Here is a 22,319-nt window from a genome sequence, read left to right as displayed (position 1 = left end):
ACAAAACTGATGCGAAGGTGTGTGGCTGAGATGTTAATGTGACCACTGAGCAAGGTGCCAAAGTATATAAAATGGATGAACACAGCATTATGATTATTATTATTATTATTCGATTATAGAGTATGATAATTACACGTTCCATATTTGATGGTTTGTTTAATCTAAGGAAGATATGGTTGTGATAGATGGTAGAGTGTGTGATAGCAGAAGAGATATAATGAATGTGCGTAAGATAGAGAAGGGTTAAAGAAATGTTATGAAGCAGAAGATAGAAGGTATATATGATGGAGGAGGACCAATCGCATTGCGGCACATCCTGAAAGAAACCCCAATTAATGTTTGCACTTGCAAACGTGGGAATGAGTGAGGTTTCAGAACATGTTAACAGTTCATAACTAGTGACCTATCGACAGAACAGCATCATTGCTATGCTCCCCAATACCAGGGCATCTTTGGGTCACATGGCCTCCCATGTGGCCTAGCGTCTATAACAGGTGCATGCTTCAAACCAGTTAACGCATTCCACTGCTTAATTTATTCCTCACAAATACACTACTATATACTCTATATAGTTTAAGTACATTTAACATCCCCTCACTCAACTGGGTATGCCATGCCATGCCACTCTTATGTGGGCTCGACCCTCTAAGCGGGGACCGATTCCCCAAACTATCACACGTGTAACAAATTTGTATATCTCCTTTCCCATAACCCAACACCTGTACTACAGGACCATTAATATTAACCACCACCTTCCTCTTATCACTCCGATTCACAATAATTGGTTATGTGTTTGTTTACTTTATACTAAATGTTTCAGCCCAAACTACTAGGTTGGGTTTGGTGGGAGCAGGAGGAGTATATAAAATGGGTGACCGGGGTTCAACAAGATTTGTTTATTGAATAGCAGATGAGGTCCTAAGATCACGAGCCACCAGAGATGGAGAGAAGTGGAATGAATATATTACAATAAGGGTTTAACATCTCGGCAATAATTGAAACTTTAAAAGTGTTAGTTTAATTCAACTTAGACATGAAAGATAGATAAATCTGGTGGACTCCATCTTTCCACGTCCGACACAAATTAACAGCTGAGCGTTGTCAAAGGTTGGAGCCATGTTGGTGTCTCTATTCCAAATATCTATGTTATTCCCCCCATCAAACATCTCCTTTTGAGTGGATTCCAACTCTTCATTCAACCATATAGATTCCCTAACCCCCCTGCCAAACCAAAAGTTTAACCATACCAACTCAATTTAAATTCCCATCTCATTTATTAGATTCCCTTTCACCCTTACTTACTCACTTCATGCCCCAAAAAACAAAAACCCTTCCTTACAACTTAAGCACCAATTATTCCCCCCCTCCCTCTTCTTTTCTTTCGGCTAACTTTCCTATCTCCATAACACGCTACAATCTAAGCCATAACCTTCCCTTCCCATCTCCATCACTACACTATGGATTACCTTTTCCCTCTGTTTCTTGTTTCAACAACACGCCCAACCAATTCCTATAATAATATCTCTGCTCATTTCACATCGTTTCTCATTGTTTAACTTTTTTTATATCCACCTCAAATATACCAACTTATAAACAAACCACCCAAATATAATGCATTTCTCCCAAACCTTTCTCCCCTTTCCTTTTACCAAAGATTGAACATCGGTTTCTGTTATCGATATGTAAAATCAAACACCTTTTCTATATACGGGACACCAAACCTCCCTTCCTACTTTATCGCCATTCTGCATGTGATTCCACAACCTAATTATCTAACCTAGCACCTATATATAAATAACTGGTGAAGGCCTAGTTGCTGAGATTAACGTAAGTAAAAAATTATGGCCCAGAATCAACCAAATACCTTACTACCAAAATTTCTAAACAGTTACTTTTATAATGTCTTAGTTCACCAATTATTGATCTAAAATGAAACATGTAGATGTAGTGTACGTAGAGAGAGACATATTGGTAGGTATACACTAGTAGGGGTGTTCAATTATTTTTCTCACTACATATACTACTTTTTGTCCATTTTGTGATGCTTCTGGCCTTATCCCTCTACTGGGTTTATGGTAATATACCGATTCGTGATACGATTGCCAATACTTGGAGGAGTACAGAATTGTCAGTATACTGCATGACAGAGAGAAAGCTATGGGAGTGCATCTGGCATGGACAAGGGACATTGATTCAAACGTTGAATAAGGACATGGCATATAATTGAATTTTTGAGCACCAAAAAAAGTCTAGCCCACAACTACTACTTTTGAGTCAGCTTCAGACACAGGATAGAAATATTCTAATAAGCCAAGTCCATAAGGGCCCCTCTCCTATGCTTATTACCTGAATCTCCAAGCCCCCAATCATTGATGCTTATGATCATCTTATCTCCACATTAAGGATATCTTACTGAGATTGGAACCCCGTTTTTCCTGCAATTGCCTATAACTTCTTCTACTTTCCTATGCACGTGCCACCAATTCGGTCATTCTACGTAGGGATAGACAACCCCTTTCTTTTTGACATGCCTGTGTATTATGCACCCAACTATGAACCAAACTTCACACACTTTTAATCCACAATAAGTTTAACTAGCACAATCAATTGTTTCCCAAAACAAGCATGTCCATTAGTGTTTCTGTATCCTTCACTGAGAAACCAATAATTGTCAACACAGACTTCGGTTTATCCTTGCCCTTTCTCTATTTTATTTTTCTTTCGGTTTTTCAATTAAAAGCAAAAGGTATATGAACTTATTACCCCTTAACCTCTTGCCCCATTTCGCGATTCAAGATGTCACAGTCCGTTTTTTGTTCTTTGCTCATCTAGAGTATCGTAAAACTACAGCAATGTTTCTCCAAAATTCTGTTAGCGACGGTATTTCCAATGTTCTTTTTTTACCATTAAACAACAGACCGATTTGTACGATCATGATTGTGAGACTGTGTAAGCGTGTCACGACCAAGAACTAATATATATACTACATGGTTTTCGATACGTAACTTGTAACATATATTATCATTTTTGGAAAAGTACAAAATTAATAATCCATTCAGTATTACATTTGATGCAACAGAGACTTTTCCTCCGTACTACAAACTACGTGGTTAATTACATCAATGTAAACGTGCTTCAAACTCAGAAAGACACTTTTGTGTTTCCTTTTTTCATACATTTTTGTTCCTTGTTCTAATCTGAACAAAACAAGAAAAAAGGGTCCTATATGCTACCCTAGCTCGACTCCATTTTTATGGCAGGGTAGGGATGTACATTATCATTCTATTCATTTACACACGGGAACGTGCTCGGAGACGAAGGGATACTTGTTTCCATTCCACCAATCGTTGAAGGAAATCCATCACCTGCATGAAACACAAGTATATATATATGAATAAATAAACACTTGTATTTTATGCATACGATGCCATGGTGCAAAAATAGATGAAATGAGAAAATCAATCATATTATATATACTTGCCTCGTTAGGTTCTTGTAAAGAGTATGATGCAGTAGTGTCCTTTGGGAATTTCGAGACAAGAATCCCAAAACCTTGTCCTCTGTCTCTAAGTTTCTGATTATCATAAAAGAAATTAAGAATCAGTAGTTAGTTGACTTGGTTCAGATTATCCCAAAAAATCTACAAACGAATATAATATATTAAATAGGTAAGCAGTATTCTTTTAGAGAAATAACAAATAAAAGTAAATAGATTAAGATCATTGGATACCTTGAATGCATCTTCATCGGTTTTATCATCTCCAATGTAAACAGGAAAGACATCGTTACAGTTGGCAAATCCTGTTGAAAACGATTTATTATTTAGATATCGATTGACAAATTAAAAAATTACTGCATATTTTAGAAGCATGTGATTATAAAACAATGTTTCAGTGAATAAACTAATCCCACAGGGCGTGTGTGTGTGTGGTCCTCTAGATTGTTTTTAGCAGTCAAACGTTTGAAGAATTATCCAACTAGTGGGTTATGTGTGCAATTATTATGTTGGAGAAAATGTAAATATTGGTTGTGAGAAATAAAAGGAAGAACAAAAAATGAAATGGATTAAAACCTACCAAGTGACTCTAACAAAAATTCCAGTGCTTTCCCTTTGTCCCATTTAATGGATGGACGAATCTCTAATACCTGCAATAAACAAATGTAATTGAAAGTGAGACATCTTTCATTTCATATTATCTTTAAACTAAATCAAATACCCCACCACATAAACAAAGTTGATGGTAAGAAAGAGGAAATAAAACCATGGCCCACCTTTCTTCCTTGGTTAAGACGAAGCTTCGGGTACTCTTTTAATACTGATCTCACTTCCTGTGCCAGTTCACTCCATTTCTGTGTACATCATGTCACTTAACTCAGCCAAAATTCTAAATCACAATTTCCAGGTACCAATAAATAACATCGCCGGCTTTAAAGTTTTTATGTACCTTTTCATCAACGCAGCGAAAATGAACAGAGACGCAGAACTTGTTGTTCTCCACCCTTGCTCCAGGGATTGATTTCATTTTCTCAACTAATTCATTGTACACCTGAAAATTAACACAAAAAAAGATTTTTTCACTTACTATATTTTTAAAATTAAAAAAATATTAACATGAGGAGCAATGTAAAATTGACCAACCTCGTCTATCATGGGAAGAAATTCACTGGCAGGTTGAAAAAGAACTGGCTCTCCTTTGTCCTGCAGATCATAAGAATCAAACTAAAATCAATATTTGGTTTCTTAGGAAAGGTAAAAAAACCATGGTTTTCCTATATTGCACTACTATAGGTACTTCACTTCACTCACTTTGTTGCTGTATTTGGAGTCTCTTGTTGGGCCTTGGATATCCATGCCATGGCTTCCAGCATAATATAGCTCAGCCAATCGCACAAAATTGTAAACCTATTTTTTGTAAAACGACACAAAATTACTTCTTTTTTTCCCCGAAAAAATAAGAAAAGAATAAAGACAGAGTTGAAAATTAAGCATACCTTGTCTCTGCATCTGCCTGTAACTATAGCAGTGGGAAAACACCTCGCAAGTTTCCTCACTGTTTTCCTCATCTGACATATGACAACACCACGTGCACGTTACCACCAAATTTTATATATATAATACATATGATATCAATGATATGATGTTATGATATGTTGAATAATGGTATGCATGAATACTAACCGAATCCGACATGAAAGCACGGTCTGGATCATCAACAATAGGTGACAAAGTACCATCATAGTCCAGGAACATGACGATTTGCTTTCCCCTGGATGCATCCATAATTTGCTCAAACATGTCTAATGCCGAAGGGTGGCGAAGCTGTTTGACAAAGAACACGCGTTACACATACGTTAGAGAAAGATCAGATCCATAAGCGGTTGAAAAGAGAGTGGGTGATGATGGGTTCTCACAATCCAAGAGCTGTGTTCTTCGGCGAAGGAAGAGGTTGATTTGGCATGGGTGGGAGAAGAGGCTCTCATGGAATCAACCCATGCATTGATTCTTTGTCCTCCATTGATCTCAAGGTTCTTCAAAACCCTCCTCCTCGGAATGGGAATGTAGCCCCCCGGCGCCGCCGGTGGCTTTTGCGCAACCGCTAGGTCCCTGTTGATCCCGGATTTTGTCTTGGACGGTACCACATTCTGCTGCGTCATTTTGTTTGCAGATAGAATAACCCCAACCGAATAATTATAAAATTTTGAAAACCGGAGGTGGAGGATGGTGAGGAATGTTAAGGTTTTGTAGCTTAAGGTTCCAGAGGGAGTATATAAGGTTGTGTTACAGTAGTAGGGTTTGAGAAGCAAGCGGTGTGGGACGAAAACTGAAAGGGTAATTGGTGAGAAGAAGAAGAAGAAGGAGAAAAAAGAGAGGTTTTGGTTACAGCAATGGGGGTGGCAGAGAAGAGAAGCGAAGAGAGACAGAGAGAAGGAGTGAATGTATGTGTGGGGGAGAAGACGCTGCCCCTAGCTTTAATTTATAGTTGTTAGAAACCGAAGGTCCTGAATGGTGGGACCCACACCTTTGCCCCCACCCTCGACCCCGATATCCTTGAGGTCCCCGCCACATACCATTTCACTTTCACTTCTTCCTTTCATTTTATCAATTTTCTCACATTTTTTTAAATAATTAATTTTTAGATGAGGGTGTTGGAGCTTCCATAATTGCAACTCAATTGCTTATTATTATTATTTATTTATTTTTTATTTATTTATGAAGTAACACAGTGTTACTCTTGTCTTCTCTTTCTAACTTGTGTACTTTTTCTTTACCAACAACTACTACAATATAAAATAAGATCTCTCCACGTGGCCGACATCCCTTAGCCGACTCTTTCACTGCCCTTCCTGCCACGTCAAATTCGACTCCACCACTCTTTTCACTTAAATTATTATTTTTTTCTTCTTCTATGTATACTTCAAATAAATCATATTTTCACAAACAGTAAAACATCGTTTATCATCCACCCATCCCATAAAATTGTTATTTTTGATAAATTCAATGCGATTAGGTTAAAAAAATAATGCATTTAATCCCCTGTAATAATGAATAATAGAGTATTTATTGTCTTTTAAAAAAAAATTTTAATAACTCCACACCACTTATTACTCGTGTTCGATATTTATTAAGTAGTTAGTTTTTTTTTTATGTATAATATGTTTTAAGAATTTCGTGACTGAAACAGTTGATGGATGTTTTTATTATTCATTTGTTTCGAGTGCTTTGTTCAAAAGCCCAATAGACAAACTTAAAAGAACAAAGACACATAAATGGTGGATAACCAAACACTTTCAAATGTACTTGAGAAAGAAAGAAATTTTAAAAAATAGAAAAATGTTTTAATAAATCATAGCAAGTAAGATTTAAGATTCTTAAATACTTCTTTTTCATTCTCCAAATTAACTGATTTTTTTATATTCCAGTCTTTGTTTCCTTATTGATGTTTTAATAAGATTGTTTAATTTTCATAAAAATTGATTTATTGCTAATATGAATACGTCATTACGCTGTACTTTAAATATATATTAAATTATGTTTTAGTTTAAATTTAAATATGGTATTATCATTAAACTTAAGTTAGCTCATTAAGTTTAAACCCTAATAAAAACCAAATAGAAAAGCCTAATTTGATTTTACATATATTTTTTGGGTGGTAAGATAACGGAGATAGAAGAGGTGGCTCTTTCTTTTGTACGCGGCGCTATAAATGGGACTTATATTTATGTAGTTAGAATTGAGACTTTAAACGTAATGAAATACTACATAATTTTAATTATATTTAAAACACTCATACAATGCATTAGATACCTTTTAAAAATTTTCATTCCCCAAAAATAAGCCAACACAATTTATTACTCTAGAATTACAAATGGGGGCTTTAAAGGAAACACGTTAGGAGAAAAAAATATTTTACAATTAAAAATGTCTAATGTATTGAATATATAGTTATTTTAAATATAAATAAACATTTAAATATTTTCTATTTTTTAAAATCTAGTTAAAATTTGAAGAAACGATTAACCTATGACAAATAATGAAAATAATTTGTTTAAAAGTATGGGTAAATGAAACTTAGAGGAGAAAGAGATTTCGATATAGAAGTTGATATAATATAAATTTAAGAAGGTTAAGATTTGAGAAAAAAAAATGCCAAAAAAATAATTAAGAGTTGCTTAGAAGTTCATTTTTTTTTAAAATAAATAATCAAACTGTTCAACAAAATAATTGGGTCACATATTATAATGAAAAAATATAATGCAAATGCTCTGCCAATTTGAAATAATAATTTTTCATGGGAAAAATGTATTTTGATTATAGTTTTATTTGCTAACACAACATTCCAACTGTAGGTTTATTTAAAAGAATGAAGAGTTCAATTAGATATGTAGTGTACGATATTTTATACTGTGAAGTAAATTGACCGTGAGAGGAATTATTTTATTTTATAAAAATGTAAACTTTCGGTGTATATTGTTTTATCTTAAATTTAATGAATAGATTGTTTAAAAATCATATAAATTTAAAATATGATTTAAATGTAAATAAAATTGTAAGAAATTGAAGGATCCAAAAGAGTACGGATATTAGTTTGAAAAAATTTGTCCGTTTTAAGTGATGAGAATTGAGTGTAGAAGTGTGTTGTATAGCACTACGTCTCGTCCGTACAAAAGCAGTAGTTTAAAGATTGAAACCTTGGACGGCCATATACTGTTGGCCCTATGCCCTTGTCATATCATAATTATCCATTTTCAACTTCTTTTTCTATATTTTCATATCTTATAATAATACCTCAAATTATTGTTCCCAAATATTAATCTTCTCAATAAATTCCCATATATCATAAGATTAACTATTTATGCTTTAAATGCATCTTTTTTCTTTACAAATATTACTTCTTTATTTCTGATTTCTTTGCAGATATTTGCTGCTTTTAATTTCTTACATTTGTTCTTCTAATAGCTTTTTTAGTATAACTAGTTTAACGTTAGGTATAGAAAGTAATAACTAATGTAATCAATATAATACTTTAAATTATGATAGTGAACTTTTTAAAGACAATTATATATATAAAATTTATTTTAACATTATATTATTTTAAAAATAAGCATAATGTAGTTCTATGTTACTTGATAATTTTATATATATTTACTTTTTAAAATTTTAATTTTAAATGGTTGTAAAACTAAATATAACATGTTTAGAAAAATTTATTAAGTTATTTATTCAACAATGATCTCGTACAAACTTCTTACAAAAAGTTGCAAGCAAAATCTATCTATATATATATATATATATATATATATATATATATATATATATATATATATATATATGATTCAAATAGATGAAATATAAAATTCTCAAAAACTTGTAAAGAGAGGAAAAAAATGGATAAAATCAACCATAAAGAAAATAAGAAATTACCCTGATCAAGATTTTGAGCAACCTGTATTAATCTAGTAACTTTGATACTATCACTAGCACAATCTAATTATAGGAAAGATGATTAATTAGTCAATAATCTCACAAGGAAAATATAATATTTTGGAAAAACAAATTATTTAGGTAAATCAATTATAACTGTGTAACTTATACTAAATATTTAGGAAAAATCAAATTTGAGTATTTTTTTTGTCTTCTTATTATTGATTTTATATGACTGTTACTTTTGCCTTTTTCATCTTTAATTTATCGATCAGTCTATTTATTTTCTCTTCAGTTTCCTTCAATTTGCTTGTTAACTCATTCTTGGAGTGGGAATAAACAAATTGACTGCTGATATTAATGAATTTGTAGACAAAATAAACAAGTTGACACGTGAGTAGGAGATGAAAGAACAAAATAACAATTACATCATTTTATAATAACCACAAAAGTTAAATAACAGAATAGACAAAAATAAAAAATATTTTAAACACTCCATAGATTAAATTTTTTAAATAGACTTAGTTAAAAATATTCAAAGACATATATTACTTAATATGTATTATTTGAAAATGATTCCTCGGAGTGTGAATTAAAAAGAAAACATTTCCTAAAACATAAGAATGTAGGACGCCCATTGAATTGTGTTGGTGAAAACAGGGAGCCAGCACCGAAAACCAACGTTCAATGGTATTCAACGATACCAGCTGCCGCATACGCACCACTTTAACATTCATGCATGATATAACGTTAATTAAAGACAATACCAATTCAATACTTTAGATCATCTATTACTATGAGGAATTTAGATTCTTTGGATTTTTTTTTTCCTTACGTTTATTATCATTAATTTTGACATTTTAAAATATATTAAAAAGATATTTAAAATATCAAACAGACGATATATTTTTAATATTTAACATATGATAGTATAAAAAAACTAATAAAGAATCTTAACTCTACTGTAAGACACTAAATCAAATGATTCTTTTTTGAACACATAATAGTTATCATAATTTTTGGCTCTATTTAATTCAGAGTATTTATCAAACTATTTCCATTATATCAAAAACTATAATACGATTAATCGAGAGATAACTCTTAAGAACATAACAGAACATAATATATTATGACTCATCTTAGTTGACTTGACCTAGGGATGCCAGTTGCAAAGTAACTTAACCCTCGTTGCAGTGAATCTTCCTGTGCACAAGTCTTGTATTCAATGAACATTGCCCACACAACACATGAGTGAATGGGTGTCACAAAGCTTTGTCCTAAACTTATTTTTAGAATGAATTTTTAACATGTATTAAGTTTTAACTTCTAAATCTACTAAAATCGAGGTGTGAAAAATATATGAAACAATATAAGATAACTTTTAAAGATTGCTTTGCGGATTTAGATATTAATTTATAAAATAAAAAAAATATTGATCAATAAAATAATAATAAAAAATATAAGTTATCGCTAAATTAGACATCAATTTAAAAACCAGTCTGTCTAGAATAGTAAATTTCGGTTTGTAAACGAGAATGAAAAGTTGATAATCTTTGAGCTCAGATATTAGAGTTGGAGTCCCGTCAGAATAGCATATCCTCAAAATAGTACTACTATCCCGTAACTCCTAGGTGATAGAGTGGAAAATAATTTCTATCTTTATAAATAAAATATTTACATACTACTAAAAAAAAAATACTCATTGAGTGTTTCTGGATTAAATCTATTATCAGATTTAGCAAGAACGAAAATTAATTTTTTTTAGTCAAAAATTTTGTAGTTAATATTTAATAACAAGTTTATAAATCAATTTTCTTGGTAGTCAAAATTTTTAGAGATTAATTGTAAATTTTTATTCATAATAGTGATTATTTTAGTAACCAATAATTTTTTATTTTATAAATTGGTATCTAAATTGGTTACTATAGTGATTAACAATTTTCTATCACTAAAATGGATTATTAATGAGAGATTTTCTTGTAGTGAAATTAAAATAGACTAAGTTAAAGATAATCTACTGATTTTTTTATCAATTAAAAATTTATTTAAAGACTGTATTTATCTTAATCCTTTGTTAAAAAATCATTTGATCAACTCACTTTTAATTTTTTGGGTTGAATATCCTATGCATCCACATAAAACAATGCTATACCTAAAGTTCCATATATAACCTAAGCAACTACCCAATTGTGAATACTAGTTAAAGATGGTAATTTTTTTAGTATTAATTAATAGTAATAAATTTAAATTTTAGTTTAAAGATATCCATAAAATAGTTTAAGTGTTAAATATATTTAATGACACTAGTCATACTTCATTAAATATAGCTTGTCATCAAATAACAATGGCCTATAATGCTCCAACAAATCCACGACTTTTATGAGAAACGAGTGAGTGATTTATTAATTAATACACTTCACAGTTAATGGTGAAGACGAAATGAACAATTTAAAAATTTAAAAGTAGTTATATAGTTCTTACATATAGTAAAATGTTGGGTTTAATTTGTTTCTTATGTATTGAGGTAATACATTTTAAAACCGTTATATTTTATTTTCAAAAACTGTTATAAGAATATATTTGAAACAAATTCTGAAAATATAATTTATTTTTTGTTTAAAACCCTTAAACTTTTTAATTATAAATAAAGGGTAGGGTCAAGTTTGGTCCACTAAATATCAATTAAAAGATTCATTAAATATTGAAAAATATTCCATAAAGCATAAATGAGGAATGATGTGCATACATATTATTTTGTTATTGAAATAAAATCTAAGTGCGAGAATACGACAGCCATGAGAAAATTATTAAGTGAGGATATATATAGTTTGGTATTGATGTGCATATTATATCAAAAAAATCCTGGAAGATTTTTTTTTTAAATATATAAAACGTGATGACTGATTTTTGAACAAAATATTTTCATTTGCAATTACATAAATTAGCTTTAATTATTGATGTCATAAAAACCAATAAGAAGTTAATAATTGCATTTGTTAAAAACCTAAAAGAGACAATCATATTTCCCAGGCATTATATAGTTTGAGAAGTTTTAAGATTTACACGGCGTATAATATGTTTGCAAAATCTAGGGTGAGGTTTACGAGAAAATAAAATGCAGCTTTAAATAGGAGTGCGATATTTAAAGGTTTGCTAAGAAGTAAATATGTTGTGTTATATAAATGGAACTAATAAAGAAATTTATTGTTTTATACATACATATCCTGACACAATACAATGTTAAAAGTAAAGCTATTTCATTAAAATGTTATATTTAAAATATAAAATATTGAATAATTATATATTAAATAACTTAATATTAGTAAGACTATTTTATTTATTTTTACTTTATGTGCCATAAACATATAATACAAACTAATTTAGAAATCGTTCAAATGCGCTCTGCAGTATAGTATTTGTTACGATAAATCATTATTAGTTATAGAAAATTCGTAGACCTTATTATAGTAATCTGAACAAGCTATATTGTATATTTGGTCTGATAAATGAAATGTAAAATGAAAATTAGAAGATGAAATATTCTTGTCAATATTCTAATTAAGACTTCGTTTTATACCAATCCAAGTAAATTGAAAGATAAGTACATTTCCAATAAAGATTATTTTTCAATGATCGAATCAGAGTAATATTCCATCAATTGAAATATTATTGCCAAAAAAGAAAAATTATGTATCATATTTTGTTAAGTAAATTATTTTATAATGCGAGTGCGTACAGAATAATCGAAAAAAATTGAGACATGGTAATTTTATAGGGAACCCTAAGAAGAATAGTGTTGGTGTGTATTATTCTATGATCCAGTGGCTGTCTGCCATTGGATAGATTGGCACATGATCTGAGACGGTGAAAGGAATGAGTACTGTATCATATCATATCACATAATATATATATATATATATATATATATATATATATATATATATATATATATATATATATATATATATATCAAGAATAAATTAAAGAACACAAACACTTACGTGCCATCACTATAGAGCAGCCTCCATGCATGTGCTTAAATTACTCACACATACTATCACTCGTTATCACTTCTTTCACCCTCATTAAAATTTATAAAGTTTTATTTTCAGAATTTAAATTAATATATAATATTAAAATTAATATAAGTTCAGAATAAATGGGGTTAATAAGATTGAGTCCAAATTCAGGCCACGAAAAGAGAGGAAGATGAAGCTCCTCCATTGACACTTGTTTCCTTTGTTAGTTTTATGCTTTTATTCTTCACAATAGCATTATTGAATGCTGTAGCTGTAACTTTTGTTCTGTCATTGTATGTCATCAGTCAAAAATCAAAACAGGGAGAATATGGTTAAATAATTCATCATGATTCGTTATCAACTTGTCCTCAAACCAGATATACTCCCATTATGGAATGCTACAATCTCTACGTATACACCTAGAGACTCTAATATCATATTAGAAGTAGACTTTAAACCTAATTCAATCTAACAAAACTGACTTGTAAGGTGAGGATTGCACTCACTTATATATTATAAATTGGTCATATCTCTAGTCGACGTAGGACTTTCAACAATTATCACAGTTTAAACTGTTTAAATATTAAAAATGACATCATATAACATTATATAGAAAAAAAGTAGGTGTATACGGTGAATATATAATGAGAAAGAAAAGCGAAGGAATTTGTTGACCAATGGTGTTTCCTTGTGTGCCAAGTTTGTGGACCAAAGTGTTTGTTAATTACGTAATTAAAAGAACGCATGCGTAGTTAATCACAGTTTATAGTAGTTTAAAGAAGCTAGGTAGATAGGTATGTAGTTATTATTAGGAGAAATGTCAAGGAATTTGTTGACAATGTTGTTTCCTTGCATGCCAAGATGCTGAGAGCAATTATTTTGTAGTAAACTAAAATATAACTGATACGGAATTCTTAGTATATATGAATTGTTTAAGTGTGAATGTTGAGTGGCTCTGTTAATTTATTTACGTGCTGAATGACCCAAATAAAAAGTACGAGATTCCGTTTCTAGTTACTTCATATGTAAATGGTCGTCACGTTCATACTATTTTCACATGGGAGCGTAGGGTTCTGTTTTCTTCATTCTCTATTTTACAACTTTACATCTTTGTATATGCTTTCTGCGGTATCTTTGAAAAACTTTTTCCTCAAATTTTCCTCCACGTGTAGGGGTCTTAAATTCTCCATCTGCATTTTTTTATCTCTCTAGTAAAAAGAAAATTCTACAAAAAGTGTTATTTTATAATGTTTTAGAAATTAATAAAGGCAGATATATGAAGAGAATTAAAGTGTAGAACATATCTATTCCCTAAATAACAAAAAAAGTTTATTAGTCAAAACTGAAAGTTCCAAACGAGCATAAAATTAGATTCGGCCGAAAATAATGATATAGTAAGAGAATAAAATCATTGGTTTTCTTTCCTACCTTTTCCCCCCTCCCCTTTTTGCATATCATAAAAAAAGGTTATTTAAATCTACTTAATTATTTGTTCTGTTCATTGAGGTTGGTTAATGGCGAAATTTAATCCAAGTCACCCCATTTTTTTTTTCTCGGTTCATTTTTATGCACTGATATCGACCAGTCGGAGATTTATAAAATCACATTACATTTATTGAAATAATTTAATGTTTGAATACGAACTATTTTCTTAAACGTTTTGAATTTTTAGAAATATAATTATTCATATCGAAATATGACAGGTATTTTGGACAAAAGAAAACTTGAAGTCGTGAATCATGTTGGTCAGAGTAGTTATAAAGAGATTCTAACATAAAACAACGAGTCACGTTGAACGAGATTTTTTTTTATAAGAAAGACATTAATATATTTTACTTTTCAAAAGTAAGTCTATATGTGCAGCTATATCACTTAAAATATATATTTATATTGTTTTTTATTTATTAGTTTGTTTAATATATTTTAAAATATCAAAATTGGTATACGATATCATCAAATCGTAAGAGAATTTGGACGTGTTATTCTTGTACTGGACACACTCGAGTTAGCCGGATTGAACCCTCCTTTAACATGCTCACGCCCAGATTAATAACACCCCAAGTTATTATATTATTAGATAATACAATAATTATATCTAACAAATTACCCATTTATGTATCACTAATTCTGTTCCTCTTTTATTTTATAACAATACAAAGGAATAAGAATAAATTCCTTTATATAGAATAAAAAAATTATGACAACTGTGTCAGCCATATTTAATATTTGATGCACATCAAATAACAAAAAAGGGGAATATAAAATTATTTTAGAAGCAACCTTTCTAAAAGTACTTTTTAAATAATTTATATAAATTAATATAAACACACACATGTATATATTATGTATTACATTTATTATATTATATTATGTATTCTGTAAATAATTTAATATATGCACTTTAATATATTATATGTATATGTATTGTAGCTTTTTTTGTAAAGATGAGACAAAATATATTGATAAAATTACAGATAAGGGTGCTCAGCCCAATTACAACTGTTGCCTATATGTATTGTTGTTATCATTGTATTGAGCATGTTATCTAATCTTTTTATTTTGTAGCCACACCTCTATTTAAAATAAATAGTATATAAAATAAAAAATAAAAAATAAAATAATCATTTTTTCTTTTTCCTAGTTTGAAACGAAATTGAATTTCAAGTGAAAAATAGAGTAAAACACACATAAAATTTTTGTGATCACGAAATTGGTTTCAACAGATGAAAATGAAATAGAAAATCCAAATACGAGCCTCTGAAATAAGGGGAATCAAAAACACAAACATATAATTAAGTCAAAGAGATACTTTTCTCGTAATTTTTGTCGTTTCCCCCCTTGATTTTCTCTCTTTATTCAAACAATGGGTAAGTGTTATTGTTTTCCAAACTCAATAATAAGAGTTAGTTTAACATTTTTAAAAGTCTGATGTGACTTGAAAATCCAATTCCTAACTTACTTAACAATCACAAGGTTGAAAAATCATTTCCAAATCAACCAATAGAATCAAACCCGTTGAAAAACATTTAATTATAAACTTAACATGACTAATATTAATAATAATACAGTCAGTATATTATTATTATTATTATTATTATAATAAATAGAATATAATTAGCTTCCACTTCCACTGTCAGCGATATTAATATTTATTTGTTTTAAGTGTGTGAAGCATTACCCATATCGAGATGAAAAGGAAGTAAGATATCCAGAATAGAGTCCAGATACAAGGTGATGAGTGTGTGTTACCGTTTGTGTGTACAGTGTATGATATTTTAGTTTTTCATAGGCAGGCAGCTACAACGTAGAACCTAGGGTTGTGCTGTGTCTTTTTGTGTGTGTTCTAATGTAGAAAGACAGTGAAGGGTTTCAAGGGTTAAACCCAACAAGAAACATCGACAGATCCTAAAGTCAATGAGAATTGAGAACCGACGTGCCGTCAACGTGTCTCTTTGTCAAAGATCCCTAGGCCTGACCTATTGCCTGGGGCCACGGACAAGAACAACACCCACTCACATTGCTATGATGAATCCCAGACCAGACACTACACGTGTGTTTTGTTAGGGCATGCATGACTTTTTTTTTTTTTTTCTTTTCCCTCTCTGCGTAGGTAATAATTATGAGAGAAACACGTAGCGAAAGAAGAAAACAAATGTTGACGGGGCATATGAATGAATGAATGGTTTTGAGAGGAGGAAGCCACAGCGCATGTGCCAACTTGATCATTCGAAGAACAAAAACTATGTGGTGGTCGGCTGATGCTGATTCTCACACTCATCACAAGCTCAACATAAACCAAAAATCACATGATCTGTAACGTGTACTTTGAGGTTGTTCACTATAATTCCACACCAAATGCCTCGACTCAGGGTTTAGTCATATCATATTCATTCAATGTTTCTATAGCTATATAGTTTGGTACGTACGTAACATTATAGCAGTAGCAGCAGAGGCATATATAAATATATATTTATTTCATGCAGTTCGAGGCCAATTCTGATATGGGATTCGTATCTATGAGTTCAGTTTGATTACAGTTTTTAAATGGTGGTTAGAATCACTAATTTGTTTTGTTGGATGGGTTATGTGAATATCATATACATGGCATTTGATTTGATTCTGCTGTGTTGGTAATTAATTATGATTAGGAAGCACATGGTCCCGAATGCTCGAACTTGCATGACCTGAATTGTCAACACCAGAAAACAAAAGACATTGGCTTTTACTTTACATATATATAATATATATATATATATGTGTGTCAACATACCAAACTGACTAGCTTTTTCTCTTTCTCTTTTTCTTTTATTATTTTCATCAATGAGTGGTAAACTAAAGCACGCACCCAATAAATTAGGTTTTAATTGATTTGTTGACACAGATTCCAGTCACTTGCTTGTACCGACTTTCTCAGAGTGATGGGACTTTTTTTTTCATCTAAGGAAACCAAACACTTTAACTATTCAAAAAATCTACAATGTAAAAAAAAAATAAAAAAGATAAAAAAGGTGATAACATAACATATAGATGATATGATAAAAATAAAGGTATTATTCATTCAATTAGCATAATATTCAAGAAAAGGGTTCATTCTGGAACTACCCAGATCAAATGTGATGGCTACCTAACTCTGTTAATATATAGGAGGTATCATATGGGGGAAGCAAAACCTAAACATTAAAATAAGCTGATTTTAATATATAAATGAAGAATAGTTTATAATTGGTGGTTAGTTCCTAGTCGAACTCGCTTAGCTTTCAAATTCATTTGTGACACTAAATTCATGTGCCATTAAAACGAAAATGAGCTGTTTTAAACTTTATTTTCAAATGCTTTTGACTCAAATTTTGGACAAAGAAAAAGTTGTCTTCAATTTTTATTGTAAGCTATAAAATAAATCGTTCTCTTTGTGTGCTAGAAATTCCTTCATTATAATCTGAGACTCACATTCATTTTCTTTTTCTACATTTGAGTACTTTCATCCAAAGACAATTGAATGAGTTTCCAAATACTTCTTTCGTATTCTATAACTGAGTCAATTTTTCTTATATTACCGCAACCATGAATATCTTGTCCCTGATGAACCACACCATTGTGATTGGTTCTAATATTGCTACTCTTAAAAATGGGTGCACAATATCAGCATGTTTTAGGCTTTATTCAAAAGAAGAAAACTTACATACACTATGATAAGTATTTATGATGTTATTTTCCAATTATATTTAGAGTTAAAACATATTCTTTACTTGGCATGCAGTTAATCACATGACTAAAGATCACAAAAATAAAAAAGATCAAACTCTTAAAAATAAGAAATTATCTCTCATATATATATATATATATATATATATATATATATATATATATATATATATATATATATATATATATATATATATATATATATATATATATATATATATATATACACACACATATATTATGACTCCTTTTTGGAATAATTACGTATTAATAATTGATTAAATGCGTAATAGATAAATATATTTATTGGATCAAAAGGTGGTTTCTTGAAGTTTTACAGGAAGATAGCATGCTTGCATTTTTTTATAAGCATATATAGTTCACACTTTTTCATTTTTTTTATGAAATAAATTATTCTGCTGAGAAGTTAATTAATTTTGTTTTCATTCATAGAAGAAAAAAGCAGGTGATTTAATGTTTTACTTCAATATATTTATTTAGATATTTTTTTATAATAAGTGTAATTTATCTATATTACATATCACCTAAAGTATAAATTTTACATAAATTTATGATTCTCATGCTTTGTCTCTTTTATTTTATTTTTTTCTTTCAATAAATTTTATGTGATAATGATAAAATGATCAATGAGTTTTCAGATCTCAGCTTATTAATACTTAACATGATTTTATTGTAAAAAATTTCAATCAATAATATATAAATAGTATTTTAATCTATATAATGTACTTCGCCTTTCTTTTCGGTTTTTCATATTTCTTTTCTTATTTGGTTTGTTCTTTACTGGTTTTGTTTTCTTAATATAGTTGGAATTGTAAATATAGTATTGTTTTTTGCATACTTATCTTTTCTTAAAAGGAAATACTTATTTTATATAAGTTAAATATATTTTAATTAAAAAAACTTAAATATATATTAAAATTCATAATAAATTGATAATTTTAAAGATATAAATTAGATGTACGATAATATAAAAAGATATTGGTAAAACTCTTTCATTAACGATATCACTATCATTAATGGACTTACTTTGCTTGTGTAACACATGGATTCCTCTTTGCCCCTAATCACTGAAGTCGATAATATATGTTTTACACGTGCTTATGAGTTAAGCTGGGATGTTTCATTTTGAATCTAAAAATTACGCTCCAGCGGATAGATCCACTGTAATAAATAAATGAACAAATAATAATAATAATAATAATAATAATAATAATTATTATTATTATTATTATTATAAATAATGCATACATCTTTAGTAAAAAATGTAAAAGAATTACATAAACTTAAATGATCGAAAGCAATAAAACAATTTTAAATTGTAAAATGATTATGAAAAGCAATAAAGTGATGCGTAAAGTGAATCTAAATTAAATACAATTATAAAATAAAGTAGAAGAATTAAAGGATATATAGAAAACACTAATCTAAATTAAAGATAAATAAATGAACACACGTGAATGATAAAGATAATAATAAGATATAAAATCATTACATTTTTTTATTCATCACTCTAAATGTTACCTAAGTTAATAGTATGTGTATAATTTGTTGAATATAACCAGGGATGCTTCTATTTATAGGTTTTTATTCACAATTACTCATTTTAACATATGTATGATGTGTTTGAAATATATTTCAAGTGGAAACTATATTTTAGAAAGTATAAATTATGTTCTATTATGTTATTTGTAAATATTCATATCTTTTACATCTGTGTAAAATCTTTTTGTTTTTTGTTTTTTATTCACTTTATCAACTCCTTCATCACTGACATAATTTTTTTATCACTTTTGAATATCTTTAGTTAATTTTACTACCCATTCTGTCATATAATTCCCTTAGTAATTTTTTATTTACAGAATAAATTAATCTCCTCCACTTTCCTTTTTTTATCGATTTTCTCATATTTTATTGATATTTTTTAATTTACATTACATCCATTTAATCATAAGTTAACATTAGAAATCACTCCACATACATAGGTTGATTAAAAATAAAACAAAAACAATAATCACATTTTGATTTTGTGAAATTAAATTAGTTTTAAAGTCATTTTCTAGAACCCATTGTACCAACCAATCAAGAATACAATTTAAAATTATTACTTATAGTTTAATTTGTAATTATTAGATGTGTTAAGAAATGGATTTTAAACCTATTTGACCTTACAAAATCGATTTGCAAGATGAAGTATGCATCAACTTATATATAATAAACTTATCTTATTTTTAGTTGATGTAACCTCTCTACACCTTCTCACACTGATTGATATATATATATATATATATATATATATATATATATATATATATATATATATATATATATATATATATATATATATATATATATATATATATGTATATATATGTCTCGAGTGTGAAACTGAACATTAATAAGATGGTATGATAGTAAATGATATGATAGACTTAATAAATAACAAATCATCCGAAATCGGATGATAGAATAGACCTAATAACAACAATTCTCATTAAAATCGACATTAACGCATGACTTTGATACCATATTAAAAAGTTGACTTTAAGTCCAACTCAATCTTTACGGGTGACTTGTAGAAGTTTACATGAACTTGAAAAACTTAGTAAAAAAAGGTTTCAAAGAATTAACTTGCAAGCTTATTATTTTTGCTTTCGATAAATTGTCCTTATCAAATACCTATCTAGCACAGTTTCTTCATACCGAAACAATAGGCGCATATCAATTTCTTCTTCTATTTCATTTCACACCTGTCTTACTTTCATCTTTATGTAACATATAACTCATCGCATTGATTATTACTTTTTTGTTCCTCTCTTTTTCTCTAGTTACACAGAGTCCAAAAAAGGTGATGTGCATGTTTATGATAGGTCTAAAAAATGGTTTAAAAAAAAGTCTAAAAATGGTATAAATGAATAAAGATTGATTGAAGGGTTGTGGTGGGGTCAGTGTATAATAAATTTTGTTCCAAGTGGGTGGAATATAAACTTGGCTCTGTTTGTTTTGGCGCGGGAGCTAGCGACAGCACTTTGTAGTGTCGGCCCATAGTGAGACCCACTTGGAGGCCAAGATACGATAACTCACTTCATCACCACATCAACTAACTGGACTCCAAACTATTTACCAACACAAACAATAAAGCCCTTTCACTCTAATTCATTTCTAAAACTTCTTCCCCACAAACAAAATACCTAAACTGTCTAAACTTCTCCTACAATTTTACCATCAAAACCTTAAAAACAAAAATCTAAGAAATAAATTTTAAATATAATTTAATTTTACAAAATTGGTGTGTAAGTTGAAATTGGTCTTTATCTATATGTTATAATTTAGGTTTATTTTTAGTTTATGTGAGATTTTTAACGTATCATTTCACACCGAGACATGACATATGTACATATCCACATTTTGATATCATTTTAAAAAATAAATTTTAACTCAAATTCATGTTGCGACCTTGGTTATGATACTAATTGTTAGGATCGAGCGTTTACCATTAAGTCAAAAGCTATAGTCTTTAATTTGATTGCGACTCGGTCCACTTGGTCTCTGCCACGAGACAATTGATGTCACATGCAACAATTCAATTATACAAAATTATCATTAGTTAATTTCCACTAGTAAAAATTTTCATATTTTATAGGATTTTTCTTACAAATTTGTTATAAAATTTTGTTAAATTTTTGTTGTCATTTTTATAAAAAATTTAATTGACAGGTAATTTCTTCGAAAATAATTATTTTCTACAAAATTATAAAATTTGCAAGTATTTTATTATAAAAATATATGTTAAAAATATTTTGTATAAAATATTTTTTTAAAAATTAGTAGCAATTTCTTACAAAATTTATAAGTATTTTTTAAAAAAAATTCAAAACAAAATGTGCTTTTTTAGTAGTTTTACATTTACTTATATAAAAATTTGAGAAAGAAATTCATCAAATATTCGTTCACAAGTCAAGAACACCACACTAAAAATACCAAATAGTGGTATATTTTCCATAATTTATCGATTTTATTTAACTAGTATTTGTCTTGTTTGTCGTTGATGAGATATTCATTGGTGGTAGACCACTTCTAAACAAGGAAGAATGATTATAACATGTTAACAACCATGAAAATTTGTGCCACTGGGAAGGTAAGTGTTTGAATCAACA

The 22,319-nt window shown here is 29.3% G+C and overlaps 1 protein-coding gene across 1 annotated transcript; it reads right to left on the bottom strand.

Annotated features, from left to right (window-relative positions):
• Nucleotides 1-2,998: 2,998 nt before the first annotated feature.
• On the bottom strand, nucleotides 2,999-5,943 carry LOC114175962 (probable trehalose-phosphate phosphatase J). The gene is made up of 11 exons (XM_028060827.1): nucleotides 5,413-5,943; nucleotides 5,180-5,320; nucleotides 4,993-5,064; nucleotides 4,808-4,903; nucleotides 4,640-4,699; nucleotides 4,446-4,547; nucleotides 4,273-4,350; nucleotides 4,077-4,146; nucleotides 3,731-3,801; nucleotides 3,482-3,574; nucleotides 2,999-3,365 (listed from the first exon to the last, which is right to left on the bottom strand). Exons 1-11 carry the CDS (start codon nucleotides 5,653-5,655, stop codon nucleotides 3,291-3,293), a joined length of 1,101 nt encoding a protein of 366 aa, XP_027916628.1. The 5' UTR covers nucleotides 5,656-5,943; the 3' UTR covers nucleotides 2,999-3,290.
• Nucleotides 5,944-22,319: the final 16,376 nt, after the last annotated feature.

The sequence above is a fragment of the Vigna unguiculata genome, chromosome 3, assembly GCF_004118075.2.
Source record: "Vigna unguiculata cultivar IT97K-499-35 chromosome 3, ASM411807v1, whole genome shotgun sequence".
Classification (NCBI taxonomy): Eukaryota; Viridiplantae; Streptophyta; class Magnoliopsida; order Fabales; family Fabaceae; genus Vigna; species Vigna unguiculata.
This window is presented reverse-complemented; position numbering and strand designations above follow the sequence as displayed.

Bases quoted from the DNA above. Each gene is read 5' to 3' on its own strand.
- LOC114175962 (XM_028060827.1), bottom strand. From the start codon at position 5,655: ATGACGCAGCAGAATGTGGTACCGTCCAAGACAAAATCCGGGATCAAC. The intron at 5,321-5,412 runs GTGAGAACCCAT...TTTGTCAAACAG, and splicing joins AAGAACACAGCTCTTGGATT to CTTCGCCACCCTTCGGCATT. The intron at 3,366-3,481 runs GCAAGTATATAT...TGTTTCATGCAG, and splicing joins CTTTACAAGAACCTAACGAG to GTGATGGATTTCCTTCAACG.